The sequence below is a fragment of the Sceloporus occidentalis genome, unplaced genomic scaffold (assembly GCF_023333645.1).
Source record: "Sceloporus occidentalis isolate IW3139 unplaced genomic scaffold, rSceOcc1.0.p SCAF_3, whole genome shotgun sequence".
Lineage (NCBI taxonomy): Eukaryota > Metazoa > Chordata > Lepidosauria > Squamata > Phrynosomatidae > Sceloporus > Sceloporus occidentalis.
The window spans coordinates 179,739,665-179,759,345 of NW_028316983.1; the positions used below are offsets into that span (position 1 = coordinate 179,739,665).

The 19,681-nt window shown below is 39.7% G+C and overlaps 1 protein-coding gene across 1 annotated transcript in view; it reads left to right on the top strand.

Moving 5' to 3' along the window:
- The window catches only part of LOC149317171 (cadherin-19-like), a 78,510-nt gene extending 59,138 nt beyond the window's left edge, over positions 1–19,372 (top strand). Inside the window, exons 10-12 of the mRNA XM_089518836.1 lie at positions 15,064–15,181; positions 17,505–17,756; positions 18,873–19,372. Of these exons, the coding sequence (XP_089374962.1) occupies positions 15,064–15,181; positions 17,505–17,756; positions 18,873–19,363 (861 nt within the window). The 3' untranslated portion in view covers positions 19,364–19,372. The remainder of the gene's footprint in view (positions 1–15,063; positions 15,182–17,504; positions 17,757–18,872) is intronic.
- Positions 19,373–19,681: the final 309 nt, after the last annotated feature.

Consider the following 19,681-nt stretch of genomic DNA (forward strand, 5'->3'; position numbering starts at 1 on the left):
TTGGAAAATTTATAAACCAGGGCTGAGATTCCATATACCTCTCTGTGTAGTTACATTAATGGTAAAAATAAACAGATACATTTAGAGCTTTGCAGAAAAAAAAACAAAACGGAAGACATATAATTGGTAGGAAAACTGTTTTCATGATCATTGTTTTATCAGACAAACATGTGAAATATGCCATAGCTACATCTGCCAAAATATCCCCCTCCCCCCTTTGGAAATATATTTTTCTGTTATATAGAGAGATTTGGGACTACAATGCAAGGATTATCATATAGGCTGGTCATGAAAACTAAATGCAAAAGGAAATTGATTTTTCCTTCTAAATCCATCCATCATGTTTACTGGACACTAATACATTTTCAAATATCATTCTTAAGATATCACACTCCAAATTTTACCAACCCGTACAACAGCAACAAAGTAACTTCCTCTTACATAAACCAAGTTCAGTGTACGTGTTTAGATGAGTGTGGGGATAACCAATGTTGGACCAGTTTGGAACTGTGAGAAGATATCATAAGCATAATCACAAAATGGCTGCCATAGGGATGGTTGTCTGTTCACAACATAACTGCCCAGTATAAGCAATAAGTCAGAAAACAAACTAGAAAATGTTAATGCAAAATAAAAATTACCCAAGGAACTTGAATATGGGTTAGCAGATGGGACCCCAGACCAGAGCCCATCACCTACATACATCAACCTTTTTCACACTCTTGGGATCCACAAGGCTCCTAGACACATTTTGAGGAAGCAGGATGAAGTAGACATTTGTTTCCAAACAGAAAAGCAGCTGCATCAACTTTTTAAAAATATAGAAATCAGGAGAGGCAGTTGACTTGGCTGCATCAATAAAATGCCACATTTTCATGAATTCACATCTTTTGTCTTCCACTCCCATAATTAGGTGGGTGATATGTCAAAGAAATGGAGAGTAAAGTCCATTTTTAAGTAAAAATATGCTGAAATTGAAAATTCATTATTTTTGCAATCTAATTTATTTAAGGATCGCTGCGGTATAGGATAATGCATTTTGTCCTTTTTTTGCGAGGAGGCTCAAGCACTTGAGAAGAAAATAAATAGTGTCAGTGCTCCCTTCATATTTGCAGGGTATCCATACTGGACCCCCCCCCCCCACACACACACATAATGTAAAAACATGGGACCTCAAGTCCCGTTGTTTTCTATGGTGGTTTGCTCCTATGCATTGTGCTGCATACATGCCGCAGGTGCATGCATCATTAAAGTGCCAGGGCTTGCCATCTGTGTGACCTTGAGTTCACATATGGTTAGCCTGCATATAGTGCACTGGATCTGATTTGTTTAAAAACTGTATGGTTGATTTTGCATGAGAAAAAATTATTTCTTTTCACTTTCACTTAATGATGAAAAATATCATGATAATTTACTGTTATATTTTATGAAAGGTTTTTAAAGGATGAGAAAAATAATCAATAATCTTGAAAGACCTAGAATAGGCTCAGATTTTTAGATATGAATTGCTGCTTTTACAACAAGCCTGGACTAAGGTTTTATCATCGTCATCATCATCATCTTATAAGTAGTAGTAGTAGTAGTAATAGTATCATACCACCTTTCTCCCAAAATTGGTCTCAAGGCAGCTTAAAATCTAAAAAAAAGTTAAGAAAATTAAAAAAGTGAACAGTTAAATGGAATAAAATTATTAATAATATTAAAATAATTCAAAACTACACTTAAAATAACATTAAAAGATAAAAATAATTTAAAATAATTAAATCTTTATTTCTTTAAAAAAATTATATTTTAAAAGCCTTCTACAATAAAAAAAAGTTTTTTGTCTGCTGAAGGAGAAAAATCAGGAAGGGGCCATTCTAGCTTCCCTTGAAAGGGAATTCCAGCACTTGGGGCAATCACTGAGAAGGCCCTGTCTCTGTTTTCCCACCAACCATACATGTGTTGGTGATGGGACTGAGAGAAGGGCCTCTCCTAAAGATCTTGGAGATAGTCCCATAGACAATAAAGCTATTTCACTAAGGGATTTTTGTGCACCCTATAATCAGTCAGGGGGCAATGTGGTGTAGTGATTTGACTGTTGGAGACCCAAGTTCAAATTCTGATCGAGCCTAAAAATCCATTGGATGTTCTTGGGCAAGTCACACTCTCTTAATCTCAGATGATGACAATGTCAAATTCTTTCTGAAGAAACGAACCATAACCTAGTATCACCATGAGTCTGAAATGAATTGGAGGCACACAACAACAAGAGCAGCAGCAACAAGAAGAACAAATAAACGGTCAGCAGCCTGGCTGCAACAGACCATAAAGGTTCAGTATAAAGCAAAATAGCAGCTATGCCAGTTAATTTATTCAAAGTGTGGTATTTCATCAGACTCAGTTCGGATTTATTCAGCTGGCAGGCATTGCTTTACATTTCTTTTTTCTCATGCTTGTGTTGGTATCCAGGGCAGCTATCATGTGTTTTCCTGCAGGAAATTGTGAAATGAATAGCATGGTGAACGATAATGAGAAGTGAATCACCCCCTAACTGTTCCCTTGCTTAATGTCACACCTGAAATAGTTCTAAGGCAAACAGATGGCCAAAACAGAAAGAGAGACGTGTGTTTGTGAATAAATCTCATTGTTTTCAGTGGAGCTTACTTCCTAAGAAGCATACCAGAACATCAGCAGGACATCTGACATTATAAAAAGGGAGCAAATTTATCTTAGCTACTGGAAATGAATGAATTTGACATAGTCAGAATTATGACAACCTTGTGCTGCCGTGAACGAGGTTGAAGGGTTTTGGCGTTAAATTTCCAAAACATTTTTTGCTGTTTATTATATGTAAGATGAAGTAGAGGCACACTGCACAAAATAGAAATATTTATTGGAATTAGAAGACATCATATTTCTCCTCCTCTAAACTGATGCCTACAAATCCCATAATCTCCAGCCAGCATAGAATGGGTGGAGGCTATGTGAATTGCAACTACAGTCCCTTGGTGGATGTCAGGTTAGGAGAGGGTGCCATACATCTATTTAAATTTTGTAGAACAAACAGAAAGTTTTCATTTTTAGTTTTTGTCCTTGATTGTTTGTGATCCCTGTTTGTTTAGGATTGAACATGCAATACAAATAGGAATCATTACTCATGCAAAATGTGCTTCATTTAGCCCTGTAACCAAATAATCAAATTTGCTTGTTTACATAATATTATGACACTGACACATCTAATACATCTTCACTATATGATCTTGATTGGATTTGATTAGTTGGATTCACATAAAACAAGCATGGTGGACATCAAAATGATTGCAAAGTGGTGGTTGTGGACTTTATGACTACGTATTGTGGAGGGAGATGTAAACAATTGAAAGTTGTTTCCTCTAATCACTGCTTTTAAGGTGAAAAAGACTTGGAGGGCACTGCCTCAACACAGCATATTGTTGCATTTACTCTTAGTTTACATAGCACAAGTATCAAATTTTAACTGAAGACATGTTCTTGAATTTACTTGTATCTGTCAGAAATAATTCTACCCTTTCTCATGCATAGATATTCCGGCACAAATACCTGTAATTTGAGCATCATTCATGAATTATCTTTGATGTGGCAATTTACTTGACCATTTACTTATTAGGTCATAAAGTGGATGAATGTGTAGATTGCACTTTGAGTCAGAGATAGCATGCAACACTTGTTTACCAGGCACCTAGCATAAAAATAAAATAGCCGGTAATTACAGTAAACAAGAAGGCTTGATATTTGCTTCCTATGAAAGAGCTGCGTGAAGTGCGTTCAAGATTAGCAGCATAAACATAATTCAAGCCACATGGGATTTATTTTGTTTTTGTTTTGTTTTTTAAGAAAAAGGAAAGAAAAAATACTATTCTTGATAAATTAAAATAATGTTTATAATCTGTGTGTGGTGAATCATGAAAACAAACAAGGAAACATACATATTAATAGGTGAAAAGAGCTTAGAAAATATCAAATAGGGCTGATTGTTTTTATGTGAAGTGACTGAGGATAGCAACTTTGATTTATCTGAATTTTGACTCTCTCTCTCTCTCTCTCTCTCTCTCTCTCTCTCTCTTCACCAGGGCATTCAAAGTTTAAATTCATGTTTTTAGCTCTAATCTCTGATAGTAGTAGGGGAAACTATTAATTTGAATAGGAACCTGTGCAGTGCTACGGTGACCTCCAAAGGAGAAGAGACCACTATTTATGATGTGCCATAATATCAAGTGACGAGGTGTGAAGCTAGAGTATTTTAAAGGTCCATCTGCCCCTGTTGCTTCCTCTTTTGGACAACGTGTCATTCACCCTTTCTGCCTCCAATACTGTATGAGGTTTGCTGGTAGGAATTGTTGCCTTTTTTACCTGGATTTTTTTTTCTTTTTGCTTTCCCCATATGTCAGGGACTGGGACAACTGGCTTCAGGTGGTGTCTTTAAATAGATGGACACTTGGCAGATAGTGTAAGGGGGAGAAATAAGAGTCATATAGTGAACACCTTGGCACCCTTTTGGTGAAGAAGAGGGCTCCTGTGACCCAAGGGTCCTGTGACCAGTAGCTGAACAGACTTCATTTGCTTAATGCACTGCAGGCTGTTAAGGTAGATTGAGGAGGCATTTACCATTGTATAGTAGTATCATATAGCAATGTGAGAGAATTGGTTCCTATAATATAATGACAATAAGTTTCTCTGTGATAAATACTGAATAAGAGCCATGAAAATGACAATTATATATGTTTATGTAATACTGATAAGATGTGGGATATGACAATATTTAATTGGTTCAATTGTATAGGAAGAGATCCAGTTCACACTAATAGAACCGACGAGTGGATTAGAATGCGGTTAATTTTAAGTTGTTACAGTTGTATTTCATGTGGTACTTCTCCGAACATAAAATGCATACAAAATTGTGTGCATTAGCACAAATTGTATTCAGGGAAACAAAACAAAAAAAATACTAGGGAAGTATGCTTGCAAAACTATTTGCATTATGGAAAACTGTGTACAAAAATTCCCTGTGGCCACATATTCAGCATTAGGGAGAAAGCCAATTGTGTTGCTGTGCATTCTGCCTGCATTTCCATCCCGTACTTTCTTCAATTCAAGTTTGGAGACTTTTTCTTTCTGGATGGCTGGAAATTTGCACATATTTTCCATGCACATTTTTTGTACAAATGCATATGAATTTTTATGAACATGAAAATGCATGTGACTTTGTTTTGCCCTGAAGGGTTAAGAAAACAAGAACACTCTCCATCTTCCATGTTGCAGAGCTGATATGGAACAAACTTTTGATTTAAGAAATGTGAATCACAGAAAGCAAACCAGGCAGATTTTTTTCTATCCTCAGCAAGAAGACAACTCATAAGAGCAGGGTTTGTTGTTGCTGTTTTCGTGAAAGTCAATAACTGACAAATTGTCAGAACTGACCCTAGGAGAGACAGAAGGAGAAAGAGAATGAATTTCTGTTGCCATAGTGCAGAGCTGCTTTCCCCAGTTTGGAACTTGTTTCTTATGGCAAATACTGTTTTTCTGTTTTCTTTAGTAGTGAGAAAAGTGAAGGTGAGAGAGGGAGAGGAAAGACCTGAATTTACCAGAGCAGCTGTGTGTTGAAGGGAAAGGGAAAGGGAAAGGGAAAGAAATGATTGGAGCAGCTTGCATGATGGGTTGAATAGGGAACAGGTATTCGCCTCCTAAAAACATGTGTACAAACTGCATAATTATTTTGCTTATTATTTTCTATATTAGTCCTCGTGCCTCCCTCTCTGCCCCCAGCTAGAGAAAAGTGCTGCAAAAAACTACCAGTGAAAAGGAAATGTGGAATATACCACTATACCACTGTACCATCCAGAACACATCTGATTCCATATGATTTAAAGCAAGGCTGGGCCTCCTTAGTTTCAGGATAAGAAGCTACCAGAGAAGTCAGGGATATTCCAACAAGGGACCTTACTGCATAGGGTTAAAACCCCAGCTTACTTTTCCTGAATTCAGTGCTAATTCAGGAGGCAGACAGGTGCTATCATACAGAAATTGCCACCAAATTGCAGGCAGGGTCCACCCTGGATGCAGCCTGGGTCTTGTAAGCCACTTCAGCCAGTTTTAGAAGTCAGAAGCTTGGCCTTTGCCATCATATATGATAGTGGGCTGAAACAGACGGCCCAAATACGGTGTGGCAATGGGGATACAAGGGTTAGGGACCGTACACCAATCGCACAGTCCCTAACCCTAGTACATGTGGGGGGGGCACCATCATTACGCAGTGCCATCCACATGGCGTGCGTAATGATGATGTCATGCACATACCATGTCCAAATAGCACAGCATGCACGTGATGTCTCCGCGCCACCCCAAGCCACTTACGGTGGCCTGGCAGAGGCATGGAAAGGAGCAACCAAACAGCCGTGCCAATGATGCAGAGGAGAAACAGGCTGCAGCGACCACTGTTTCTTCTCTTTAGTGATTGGGTGACATTGGCACCTAAGGCCCAAGGACATCCCTTTTCCAAGCTAAAGAGAAGCAGCATTTTGCCACTTCTCTTTGGCCTGGAAAAACACCAAATTGGGGCTGCAGGGCTGCCGGTGAGATTGCCCAGGCCCCAATCCAGCATGATGGGGTGGTCTGACCCGTACCAGTACTAGGCTAAATGAATCGATGGTCTAGTTCAATTTAAGCTTTTCATAGGGTGCATCTACACTGTAGAAATAAGGCAGTTTAACATCACTTTAATTGCTGGAGCTCCACCCTAGGGAACCCTGGGATTTGTACTTTTACAAGATCTTTAGCCTTCTGTTCCAAAGAGTCCTGGTTTTTTCATAAAACTATAATTCCCAGGATTCTGTAGGATGGAACCTTGTCAGTTAAAGTGGTGTCAAACTGCAACAAGATTCAGCATTTAAAGAGTTAAATGTGTCTTAAGCGTGTTACAGACTGCCTGAAAGTGGAGGTCTGCTGGCGCCGCCATTAGCAGTGCCGAGGAGCCCCAGCAGCCAAACCGCGAGGCTCCCCGGCGCCACAAAAAAGAAACGCCAAAATGGTGCTTCTTGTTGCAACATGCTAATGACACCGCAAGGCGCCAATGGCACACTCGCTGCATCATTAGTGCCACACGACATGCGGACGCTAAGCATCCGCTACATCAAGATGGCGGCACCCGTGTAGAACGGGCACTGCCATTTTGTACGTCTCCAGGACGTACTAGGGTTAGGGGCGTGTGTAAAGCACACCCTTTCCTAACCCTATTACATCCCCAGGACGTACTTTACGCCCGTGCAGATCGAGCCTTAGAGAGCAGCAATGGTAGAATTAATGAGTATTTTAAGTACCTAAAATCTCATCATGTCTTATCTGCCAATCCTAACCTCTCAGACATATTCTTACGATCATTCCAGCTGTTCTCTCTGCCTTCTTTTTGCTCTTTCTCTGCTCCAAATGTAAAACTCTACCCCCTCCTCATTGATTACAGAGGTGCCCTTTTCTGACCTCAGCAGAAGTGGTGGCATGCCAGACAAGTTTTACACTGAGCTCTTGCCCATGAGGAAGCAGTGGCAACTCCAAAAACAGGACACCACCACTCTATGCAAACTCCCTCCTTGTTGAACATATGGGGGTGCACTGCTCTGATCTCAGCAGAAGCAATAGTGCATGAGGCAAGCCATCACAGAGAACTCCTGCTTGCAAAGGAGCATTGCCAGCAGCACCAAGTGGGATTTGGCCAATGGAGCTGATGTGATGTTGGCCCAGTTGGCTGTATTCACAATGACATGGTGTCACACTGAATTTGGCCTGATGTGTGTGGTTGTCATCAAGGTCAATCTGCAGCCAGTTCAGGGAATAATGCTTCAGACTGGGCCCAGATTAAGCAGCCAGTGTAGACACACCAAGAAAGCTTTTCTATCTCTAATGGAATTCCTACAGTAAAAGTTTAGTTTATTTTCTATAGCCATTGGTGTCAATGCTCCTTAATCCTTGTAGCTAGCCACTGCACACATGCATTGTCTATCATTTTTTTCTCTCAAACAATTAATGTAGGTGCAAACTAGATATAATGGGGAATCCATGACAGAGAGAGCAACATAGGTCTTGGCTATCACTCTGGGAGCGTGGTGCATAACTCTTGCTCCATATTCATTACCATTATTGACTTTTTGTGTATTGGGATGCATGTAGCTGCTATTAGCCATGAAAAGGGCAGATACAGGTATAATACATTAGTTGTCTCCTCTCTCTTCCTGGTTAAACAGAACTTTGAGAAAGGTGATTTAAGTCAAGGAAATAGTGGAGGAAAGCCAAACCAGCCTCCTGACCATTGCTTTTCACCAAAATACAGAGAGGCGGAGATATCAGGAAATGTGATCAACAGTTTTCTCTTTATATTTGACTCTTAGATACTAACTAGCCTAGAATGTGCGTGTGTGTGTGTGTGCTGGATAATTATTATTCTCTGAATATTATTTCATCTTTAAGGTTTTTATTGAGTTTTGCCAGAAATGATCCAGTATTACATTTTAAAAGGTGAGGGAATTGATCTGTATAAATATTCCATACACTTTTTTTTCTGGATAGAACACTAGAAGTTACAGTTACAGAAGTTACAGAAGCCTTGCAGGACTATTTGCAAAAAGGAGAGAATCACAAAACTGCTGTGTTAGTACCCTGTTAAATAGACAGTTATATTTAATGCTATCTATGTTATTGCTTTTTCATCTGTATAATATTGTGAAGGAGAGATAACACAATAAAGAGTAAAATAACTTCTCCATCATGATGGTTTGATTCAAGAAAGCTGGATCTGTATTCCTCAGCTTGATTGGCAGAAAGTGTTGCTGGCTAAGACACATAAAAAATAACAGAGAAAGCCAAGAATATGAGCTAACAGTAAAAAGCAGCTCCAATTTTTTTCATGATTACTCATTGGTGTAAAAAAATACCTTAATATCAATTTTTATTCTGTGTTTATATCTATTATATCTAGATTTCTATGAGTATGTTAACAGAGTGGCTATTTGAATTGGGATTTCTTGGAGGGGTGGACTAAAAATAGAATAGAAGATATACATATATGTATACATACTTACGGGAATATTTTTCTTATTACACATTCAGGGGAAAAAAAGAAATGTCAAAAAATTACTAAGCCAAGGACTTTAAAACACAAAGGTCAAACAGCAGAATTTTTAAAGCATCTTTGACCAGTACTTGTCATATGATATTGTGTCAGTCCTGCTGCTGCCATCAATGAGCTCTCAGTCACTTTCTAAAACAGATGACCACTCTCTCAGAGAGGAGAGATTAGTAGTGATGGGAGATTTCAACTATCTTGATATTTATTGGAAGTCAAACTCAACCAAAACATTAAGGTCCAGCAAATTCCTCACTTGCCTGGAAGACAATTTCATTGTCCAAAAGGTGGAAGAGGCAACAAGGGGATCAGCCATTTTAGATCTGATCCTAACCAACAGGGATTACCTGATTAATGGGGTGCAAGTGCTTAGATCCTTAGGTGGGAGTGACCATGTTCTCTGGAGTTTGTTATACAGTGCAAAGGAGAAGCCAGGTGTAGTCAGATACACATTTTAGACTTTAGGAAAGTTGATTTCAATAAACTCAGGAAAATACTGGGAGTAATCCCATGGTGAGGAATAGTAAAAGAGAAAGGAGTTCAAGATGGATGGGAGTTTCTCAAAAGGGAGAAACTGAAAGCACGATTTCAAATAGTTCCAATGAGGAAGAAAAATGGGAGGTTTCTCAAGAAACCAGGATGCATGACCAAGGCGGTTTACAGACCGCCCTTTATGGGCGGCCTGTTCCCGCTGGATCGGGGCCTCAGCTGCCACAGCGGCAGCCTCTGAGACCCCGATCCACCACTTTCCATGCCGTGGGGAAGCGGCAAAAGGCCGCTTCCCCGCGGCCTGGAAAGGGGTGTCCTTGGGGCTTCATGTCCCAAGGAGACCCAACAGTGGTGGGGACAAAGAGAAAGGGGCCACTCATGTGTGTCACTGGCGCAGCCGTGTAAAGGCTGCGCCAGCGACACAAGCCTGGAACGAGCTCCATTTTGGAGCTCCTGCTGGTGGCCTTTTTCCCTCCGGAGGGACGCTGCATCCACCAGACCGCATGGCGGGTTCTTTTTCTGCCACCGGGTGGACGTAATGATACGTAAGCGACGTGCAGTGATGCGTGGATGCTACGCGTCTCTTACGTCAAAATAGTGGCGCTCATATGGACGGGACACCACCATTACTATACTATACCGCCACACCATACTAGGGTTAGGGATTGTGTGGTTGGTGTGCAGTCCCAAACCCTAAAATCGGCACCAGCACAGCACATTTGGCTCATCTGTTCCGGACCTTAGAGAGCATTGATGGCTGAGGTTTATGACAATTTTTGTTATGATTCCTTCAAATCTGTTAACATTTGTTGATGTCATGTCTATGTTCATTTGAAAGAGATAGGAAAAGCTTGTCATATGAATCCCTGATCTGACTTCAAAGTTAGCCTTAAAGTGACTGTAGCATTTTTGTTCTTTCCCATAGGTATGTGAAATTTAGATAATCGGTTAGCATTTTCAGTGTGGATATTAAAGGGTTTTGATGATAGCAATGCTATAAAATTTGGCCTGATGTTTAAATGTTTCCTCAAAGCTGTGATACTTTTTTGCACCATGGTAGTATCTGTGGTGCATATGTGCTGCAATAAGATTGAGGAGGAGGGGTCATAATCAAACCAACCTTTAAAAAGCAAGTGCAAAAATTTGCAGGGAGTGGAAAAAAGATCAAGGGATAAGAAAAGTGTCTCTGTCTAATAAAACGACTAATTAGTACTGACACAAACCCACACATTCCCTCAGATAATGAGTAGAAAATGTAAGAAAGGATGATAATGGGCTAGGAAAGGATGGGGGATAGGGAGGAATTGATGATTTGGAAGGATGGAGGGGGGAAAAAGCTGTACAACTCATTTGAACAGATCCAAAATTCTTCCAGAATTCTGATTCTTGTTCCACATATCCCAGAGCCCCAGAACAGAACCTGAAGGACAGAAAGCAGAATGATTTGAAAAGGCTGGCAAATTAACTAATATTACATCAATTAAAATTGGTGTTTTTAAATAAATACATGGATACCTTCTGCAATTTGCTCTGAAGAGATTACCATATCTCTACCTTCCATACACTAGTGTAAAACAACATCAGTTGAATACACACACACACACACACACACACACACACACTAGAATGAGTGTGTTGCCAAATTCGGGTCAAAGAGAAACTGAAAGATTTGGGTTTCCAAATCTCTCTTTATAGAATCACACAGGATGTTTTTACACAGAGACCTATGTGCTTCTATCCCAAAAATGGTTAAAGTGTTGGCATCCCTGAAAAGCAAGCACATTCATTAATGCTTATCACACACAGAGTACAGCAATGAGTTAAAAGCACATTACTTAGGTAAGAAAGTGGGTAGAAAGCATATTTGGGTTTCAAATAGATAAGGACAAATCCCGTTGATAGCTTGGAAATAACTTTTTTGTGCATGTGCCAAACTGTCATTTCCACAAGTGCATACACACACATGCTTCAGAGAGGGAAGGGAAAGCAGGGAGGAAAATGCTTTGCCCCAGAAGCTGCTTCAAAGGAAAGAAGGCTGAGAGGCTGAGGTTTCCCTTTTCAAACTTCCATAAAACCACACACAAACACAAACACCAGAGAGAAAGAGGACATGGCTGATCCATAAACCTACCTGATTTCAACAAGGACTGAATTTCCCAGATGCCCTCTTTTTCCAGGACATATCCTCCATGTCTCCCTCCTGTACAGGAGGAATTCCAAAACGTCCTCTCTCTGCCTTCTCCCACCAGCTGTTCCCTTAATTAGAGGCTGCAGTAGGAGGAAACCAGACATACGAGGGAAAGAGGTGCATGTGCTGTATGTGTATCCCTTTAAGAACAAGGCTGCCTCCCGCTCCTCGGTACAGCAAAGGAACCATGGGAAATCTGGGAACAGGGAGAATTCGACACATGGTTTTCAGACTGCTGCAATTACGTGAAGAAAGTGTATGAATGAACTGGAAATGAAAACATGGTATTTGTGCGAAAATGCTTATTCCCTGATTCACCTCACTTTCTGTTTGGTTTCTAACGGCTTTGTGCACAGCGTCATCTGAAAAGCAATTGGAAAATTGTCCCTAATGCCCTGGATGACCCTGCATTGTGACCAGTTTAACCTTTCAATTTTCCTCATGTAAAAATGTCCAAAATCAAGGAATTGGAAGACCCATCTAGGCCAACCCCTAATCTGCAGGCATACACAATTAAAGTGCTCTTGAAAAGAAGGCCACACATCTTCTTTTTAAATACCTCAAATAAAGGAGAATCCACCACCTTCAGAGGCAGTCCATTCCACTGTTAAACAGCTCTAACAATCAAGAAATTATTCCTAATATTTAGGTGGAATTTCTTTTCTCATAATTTGAATCCATTGGTTCTTGTTCTGATCTCTCAAGCAGCAGAAAATGGGACCACCCAACATACCAGGCCAGTCCGGTTGCTGTGGAGGGGGGCCGGGCACAATTTTTTGGTGCCACCATGATGGCAGGCCCCTCATGTGATGGCTCGGGCCTCCACCATCCACATGATGGTGCGAGCTGGCCAATGGTGCTTCCGGTACCACAGGGGCCACAACTCCCAGGTGCCCTGGGAGCAGAAGTGGCCCAGGATAGGTGGCTGTAGGGTCAGTAGCCCCAGGATTGGCCAGGGTGGATGGTCCCACCGATTGGCTGGCCGGACTATTCAGATCCGTGCCGGCTGGCACTCGGTGCCATTTTTCTTGCCTGTTCCCTCCCTCCCTCATTCAGGGTTGGTGTTGTGCTATCACAACTTTCCAAGGGCGGCAGCATAGGTCTTGGATCTGATGGGCTTGGTTTCCTGTGCTGCAGAGCACTGTATTGGGGGTGCTAAGAGTCTAGCAATGTCGCCATTGTGGGGTGGTATCGATTTAGTGTTACCCGGTGACAAGGGGCAAAGATATGCATATGTGCATAACCGGCTCCCAACTTGGATGGTGCACTTTAAGCTGGTTCTCCTCTGTCATCCTGAACCTTGGCCATGACCAGGCAATTTGGTTCATCAACCAATATGGATTTGTGGATGGTAGATCCAGACCTTATGCTTTTCAGCCCAACCCTCTATGCTTACTTGCTGTAGTCAATAAAGTTGTGCCCCTTTTCTGCCAATTGGGTATTTGTTGTGTTTTTCACCTTCCTCCTCCCTTCCACAGCAAACATCTTTCACTTGACACCTTTCAAGTAATTAAATTTGGCTATCACCTTTTGACATTCTCTTTTTCAGTTGTAATAACGAGCTCCCTAACACGTTTCTCATAGGGCTTTTTTTAAAAAGACCTTTTACTATCTTGGTCTCTCTCCTTGGGACCAGTAGCTGCAAATGCTCTTTTTTGACAGGTTCTACATTGCAGTGGTAAGGGAGCAATGTGGATTGCACGTCACTTGTCTGGCCATTGTGGGAGCTGGCAATGTAGTCAACAGGGTCACCCTACAAATCCGGAAACCCTGGGGGTAAGCTGGCTTTCCCCCTCTGTTTCCTCCCAGACTTAGAATAAGGATAAATTTACCACCACAGCAATATACTATTGTTTGTGATGGAGGAAGGTAACCGTGTGAGATTGTATTGATGCTGGTCTACTTAACCTTTCAGTGACTGTATTTTGACAGCTTGGAGTTGTATCTGATGTGGCATTAAGCTGGTGTCTGCAGCTACCCTTTAAAAAGGAATCTGACAATGTGCAATAGAAAACTTGAGTTAGAAGGACAGCTGCTGCAATCCTATTAGACTAGTTCCATAACTCAGTGGTGTCATAGGCCTAATATTCACCACAGTTATTTATGTAAGGTAGAAGCAAAATGTGGAAGCTCATCCTCAAATCCAAAGCAGCAGAAGATAGAATAAGACCATCAGAACTGATTTTTTAAAAGAGCATCACTTAATAAGCTCCATTAGCCTACAGCATCACCAAACTGAACTGCTGTAATACCACAATCACCAAGTCATTTCTGTGACCATCTGTAGGGTCCTTTGACCCTATATTTGCCAAGAATGGCTGTTTAAACTCCAGATAATTAGCCATTAAAGTGTATTTTTATAAGGCTTAACCTTCTAATGAAAGAAATGAATTGATGTTGCATTGAAATGGCAAGATAATGTTGAACTGAAATAGCAAGATAAAGAATGTTGTCACTGATAACATATGATTTGCTGAATAGCACCAACTGATAATGGTAACAAATATTTACTCCTTGTGAGCAGAACAACTGCTCATTATAAAACTAGCAACATGGCTTATTCATTCGAGATGATGGGATCTATGGTTTTTGAATACAAAAGATGCTAATTTGGACTTCCCTGTCTTATAAATGGCAATCTGATTCGGTATGTTTGGAAATGAGGGCTATTTTCTTTCTTTGAAAACAAAAGCAAGTGTTCCCATTATCAATCTGTTACAATCTCAAAGAATCAACAATTCAGCACATGAACTTGTCACAATCTTGCGGTCACGGCAACTATAATACATCACTTGAGTGATGCCTATGATGTTTGTGGGCTGGAAGGAAATAGGTTTTTGTATTGAAGGATGTGTTCAAATATAGAATGATATACTTTTCACCTTGGAAAACAAAGGAAGGGCAGAATACTTTCTACTTTTTTGTGTGGAGGGGGCTTATGGAAACTTTATTTAACCTCTGCATTTCAATTTTAGAAGCCATTTGCATTAGCCTAAGACTTTAGTGCTCATCTTCTTCCAATCAATACAAAATCAAGTGGCATAATTGTAGGACATTAGAAAATCAACAAACCCAACAGGAATGTGTTAAGTGATGTGTGTTTGTAGCTGCAGCTAATACATTTCCTGCCCTTCAAAAACCCAGAGGAAAATTGTAACTTTGTTAATTGAATAGAATGCCATTCATGCAATTGCTGTGCATTGTGTTAAAAAGGAACCAATAGCATTTGATGCTATTTTTGACTGTTTACTCCTAGCTTATTCAAACCATCAGTGCAGTAGATAAAGATGATCCCATGGAAGGCCATCATTTTTTCTTCTATCTGACTGAGGAGGCTACGAACATCTCTGGTTTTGCAGTCAAGGATAATCAAAGTAGGTGTCATATGCATAGCTTCTGAAATATTATTTCAAGGATAAGTACCCACTTTGTCTCTTTAACTGGTAGAGTCCCACTAGTTGTATTTGTGAAAATACAAATTAAACTGCACATACAATAGCCAATGTGGCTTAATAGGCAGGAAAACTTCTGGATTTAGAATATCTATTTCAAATTTCAACTGAGTTGAAAAAGCACCCTCAAATTTTCTTTATACTGTATTTCCATGGAGGTGTCCATGACCCTTTTACACCACACAATTACTGCTCTGTAACACTGCTTTTGCTGCCTTGGTAACATTTTGGCATTTTCTGAAACATTGCAACTTTTTGCCTGAATTCTAAACTTTCCCTAAATACATATCCCAGGATTCCAGAGGCATTTATTGTATAGTGTGAAAAGTTCCCAGAAGACACAATGAAAACTTTTAATGCTGACTTTTAAAGCCCTCAGGTAGGGGTGCCCAACTATGACCTTCCAGATGGTTTTGGCATGGCCTACAACTCCTCTAAGTGATAGTTAGCATAGATGAGAATTGGAGTCCAAAATCATCTGGGGGGCTACAGTTGCCCACCCCTACCTTAACAGCCTGGAATCTGTAGTCTAACAAATTGACTTATCCATTCACTAAGGTCTGCTTCAGGGGTTCAGCTCACATTCTCACCTGTAGGATCAGTAATTTGGTGAACACCAAGGATCAAGGAAATCTAGTCTGTGTTTCATCAGTGTGTTCTTGTGTAATTGCCAGGTGTGTTGGCTCCACCCACTGCTAACTTGGGCTCCATTTCTGATATGCAGCTCTTTTTGGTAAGGGAAGAGTAAGATACTCTTTATTCCTGAGAATATTAGCCATGCAAGCTAAATCGAACCTCAGACTTTAGAAGCAATAAACAACTGAATAGAATGCTCAGTGTTGAAGACCACAAAACAGTGATTGCCTCTTGAAGTCATGTGTGTTTGTTGGCATTGAGACTCACATGGTGGCTCCTGCTGAAAACATGAATCTGGACTTGACAGAAATTGTAGCAGGGTGTAACTTCTTATACTTTTAAACCATCACTGACATTTCAATATTTGTTATTGAGATCTGCTATGATAGCACTCTGAAACTGTAATAAAAATACTTAGAGCAAAATTGTAAAAACTCATTTTATCTCTTAATAACTGCTTTCTAAATATGTCACGTAGTAGTAATAGTAACTTCGTTATCTGTTAAACTGCCAAGTGGGTGTTACTAGAAGAGGAAAGGAAAAAGTTTATAATCTCATAAAATCTTTTAATCTTATAAAAGCTTGCATTATTTTTATTTTTAGTTAATTCGACAAAGGAATAGTTCACATTTAACCTTGTTTCTTGTTCTCCATTGCATTGTTTCCATCAATATACTGATGACATCATAAGAATGACTTCCCAGTGCTGCTGCAGTGTTATGCAGCATTTGTATTGATCTCAAAGGCTGAGAAAGAATCGTATAGGGGGACACCAATCGAAAGTAATCTGAGGGGAAAACCTAAGTTCAAGAGCTGATGAAATTGCAGGAAAGAAGACCACTTAAAGTCAGCCTTCTGAGACCCAGAAGAAGAGATATTTCAAATTCAGCTAAAGTATACATTGCTCATATTGATTTTGCTAATTATATGAATGTTCTGGCTAGGTGCATAAATCAATACAGTAACTTTTGGAAAGTTGACTGTATTCTGCATAAGGTGTTAACTTCATTCCAATTTAGATAGCCTCGTCCCATAACACATGGATGCGGATATCTCTCATCCTAGCCTCAGACCTATACTTTTTAAATATGGAGAGATATCTGGGCAGTGCACAGACTTCCAAAAATATTTTAAAAGGTAGAGAGAGTGGAAATGGACACAGGTCCCAATTCTGGGTTTAAAAAAGAAATGGTATTTTGGTTTTATATTACACTGCTCTGAGGAATCCACTTCTCAGAACTGCCAAATTCCCATGCTCTTCTGCGGGCTTACAAGAAAGTAAAATTACTTCTTTTTTTCTGAGAGCAACAAAAACAATGTGACAAAACTGTATGCTAGCCAGAGTGAATTTTGACCTCCTCTGACCACCATGGTGATATATACAGCATGATGGTTGTTGTATAACATGATCGCTATTATACAACATGATAAATGTTGTATAAAAATTTTAAATTAATTTTTCTCTTCATATGCCTTTTATTTGAATATATTTTAATATAATATTTCTCATTATTAATAAGATATGTCCCCAATTACTATGAATTGTCTGATTATTTTATTATAATTGAGGTGACGTATTAGTGATGCACATATATTTTTTTGTTTTTAGATAACACAGCCAGAATTGTTACCACTAGAAATGGGTTCCATCATCGAGATCAGCTTCTTTTCCCCTTGTCAGTTCTAGTTGCTGACAATGGTACCCCATCCCTTACCAGCACCAACACTCTAACAGTTACTGTGTGTGACTGTGATGAAGAAGTTAATTTCCAGTCATGCAGATACGGAGCTATTCTCTTTTCAATGGGTATCAGTGTACAAGCTTTAGTTGCTGTTGTGGCTTGCATACTGATAATATTAGGTAAGCAATTTGTGTCTTTTTCCTTTTATGAAAATATATAGCACTGTCATTTTGTTGTTTGGAAAAGCTTTTGTGGATGGATTGACTGCAACGAAATGGACTGGATCTAGATATCTCTGTCAGAAGATGGACAGAAGAAGTCAGCTTCCATCAGCCTTCTTTCACTGTGCATATTTAGATCCAACCCATTTTACAGTCAGCCCTCCTTATCCATGGATTTTTTATCTCCATATTCAAGCATCCACAGCTTGAAAATATTCCCCAAAAGTATACATTTCAAAAAGCAAACCTTGATTTTCCATTTTTTATACGAAGAACACCAGTTTACTATGCCATTGTATTGAATGGGACTAGAGCATCCACAGATTTTATTATCCATGGAGGGTCCTGGAACCAAATCCCAGAGGATAACAAGGGCCCACTGTATCATATGTCAGGCTGGTAGGTATGTTAGCAAGGACAGAGGGTATATACAGAGGATACGGAAGCCTTAAATTGAGATGTTTAACAAAAACGTCAGTGTGTATATTTCATTAATTTTTTTCCAAACACAATGCCCTGTTCACATGCCTCATTCACTTACTACTGCTTTAGAAGGAACTGGTTTATTGAAATGGCATATTATACAGTTTGATACTATTTAATACCCCTTTAGCTGCCTTTAACTCAGTACACATTTTGATAAACACCATGGATCCATACCGTAGGATCCTGGGAACTGTGCCTTGGCACAGTACTGTGAATTCTTTGCCAAAGGTCTCTAGTGTTTAAGTTAAGGGATAGAAGTCTCTAACAGAAAATACTAAATACCTCACCAAATGTCAGATCCTAGGATTCTGTAAGCTAATGTTACAACAGTTAATAGAATCAATCGTATCAAACTTATATAATTGTATAGTATGAATAATCCCACCCACCCAGAGAAATCTGTTTACACAGCACACTTGTAAATAGGTAAATACTTAAATGTGTCTTTCCATTTGAGCAATACATAAATAATCTATACAATTTGTGAGACTCAGTTTGTAATGCATCAGTTACAGGAACTAGTTTTGTGGAGTTCTGTAATACTTATTTCAGCCCCTCCTCCCCCCCCCCCATTTCTTTCTTCACCAGTCTTTGTTCTGGCGATCGTGGCCTTGAGACAGCAGACAAAGCCATCTCTGTTTCCTGAGAAAGGAGAACCATTCAGAGAGAACATTGTTAAGTATGATGATGAAGGGGGTGGAGAGCAGGATACTGAGGCTTATAATATTTCAGCACTGAGGACCCAGCCTATCTTGAGAGAACACAAGCCTCGAAGAAATATCACAACACAGATCCAGAGCCTTTACAGGCAGTCTCTACAGGTCGGCCCTGAAAGTGCTGTATTTCGGGAATTCATTGCTCAGAAGCTAGAAGAAGCCAACTCTGATCCTGATGTTCCCCCTTATGATTCCCTTCAGACTTATGCTTTTGAAGGAACTGGATCAGTAGCTGGTTCTCTGAGTACACTAGGATCAAGTTCACCTGATTCAGTTGAAAATGAGGGCTACCTATTTGAATTGGATACCCAATTCCAGGGACTAGGAAGTATTCATGGTTCTGCAAAAAAAGTGAGGTTTTAGGATCTAATAATGGTCACAAAATAGAAAAGTTATAAGACTTGTTGCTGGGGTAACTATTATAACAGAGTGTTATATGAAAGTGAAAAAGCTGAACACAATGAAGTCAATACGTTTTTAAATTAAAGTGCAAATCATATGAAATCTTAATATTTAAATGAAATCAATGGCCTTCATTTGCCAGAAATATAATGGTTATTTGTATAACTTATGCATATCATGCTGGAATAAAAGTTTATGTACATCCATAAGAAGAGAAGGTATGGTGATGAAGAAGCAGTGAGTCTGTGCAATTGTATTCAATGTAGCATCTTTTTTGCC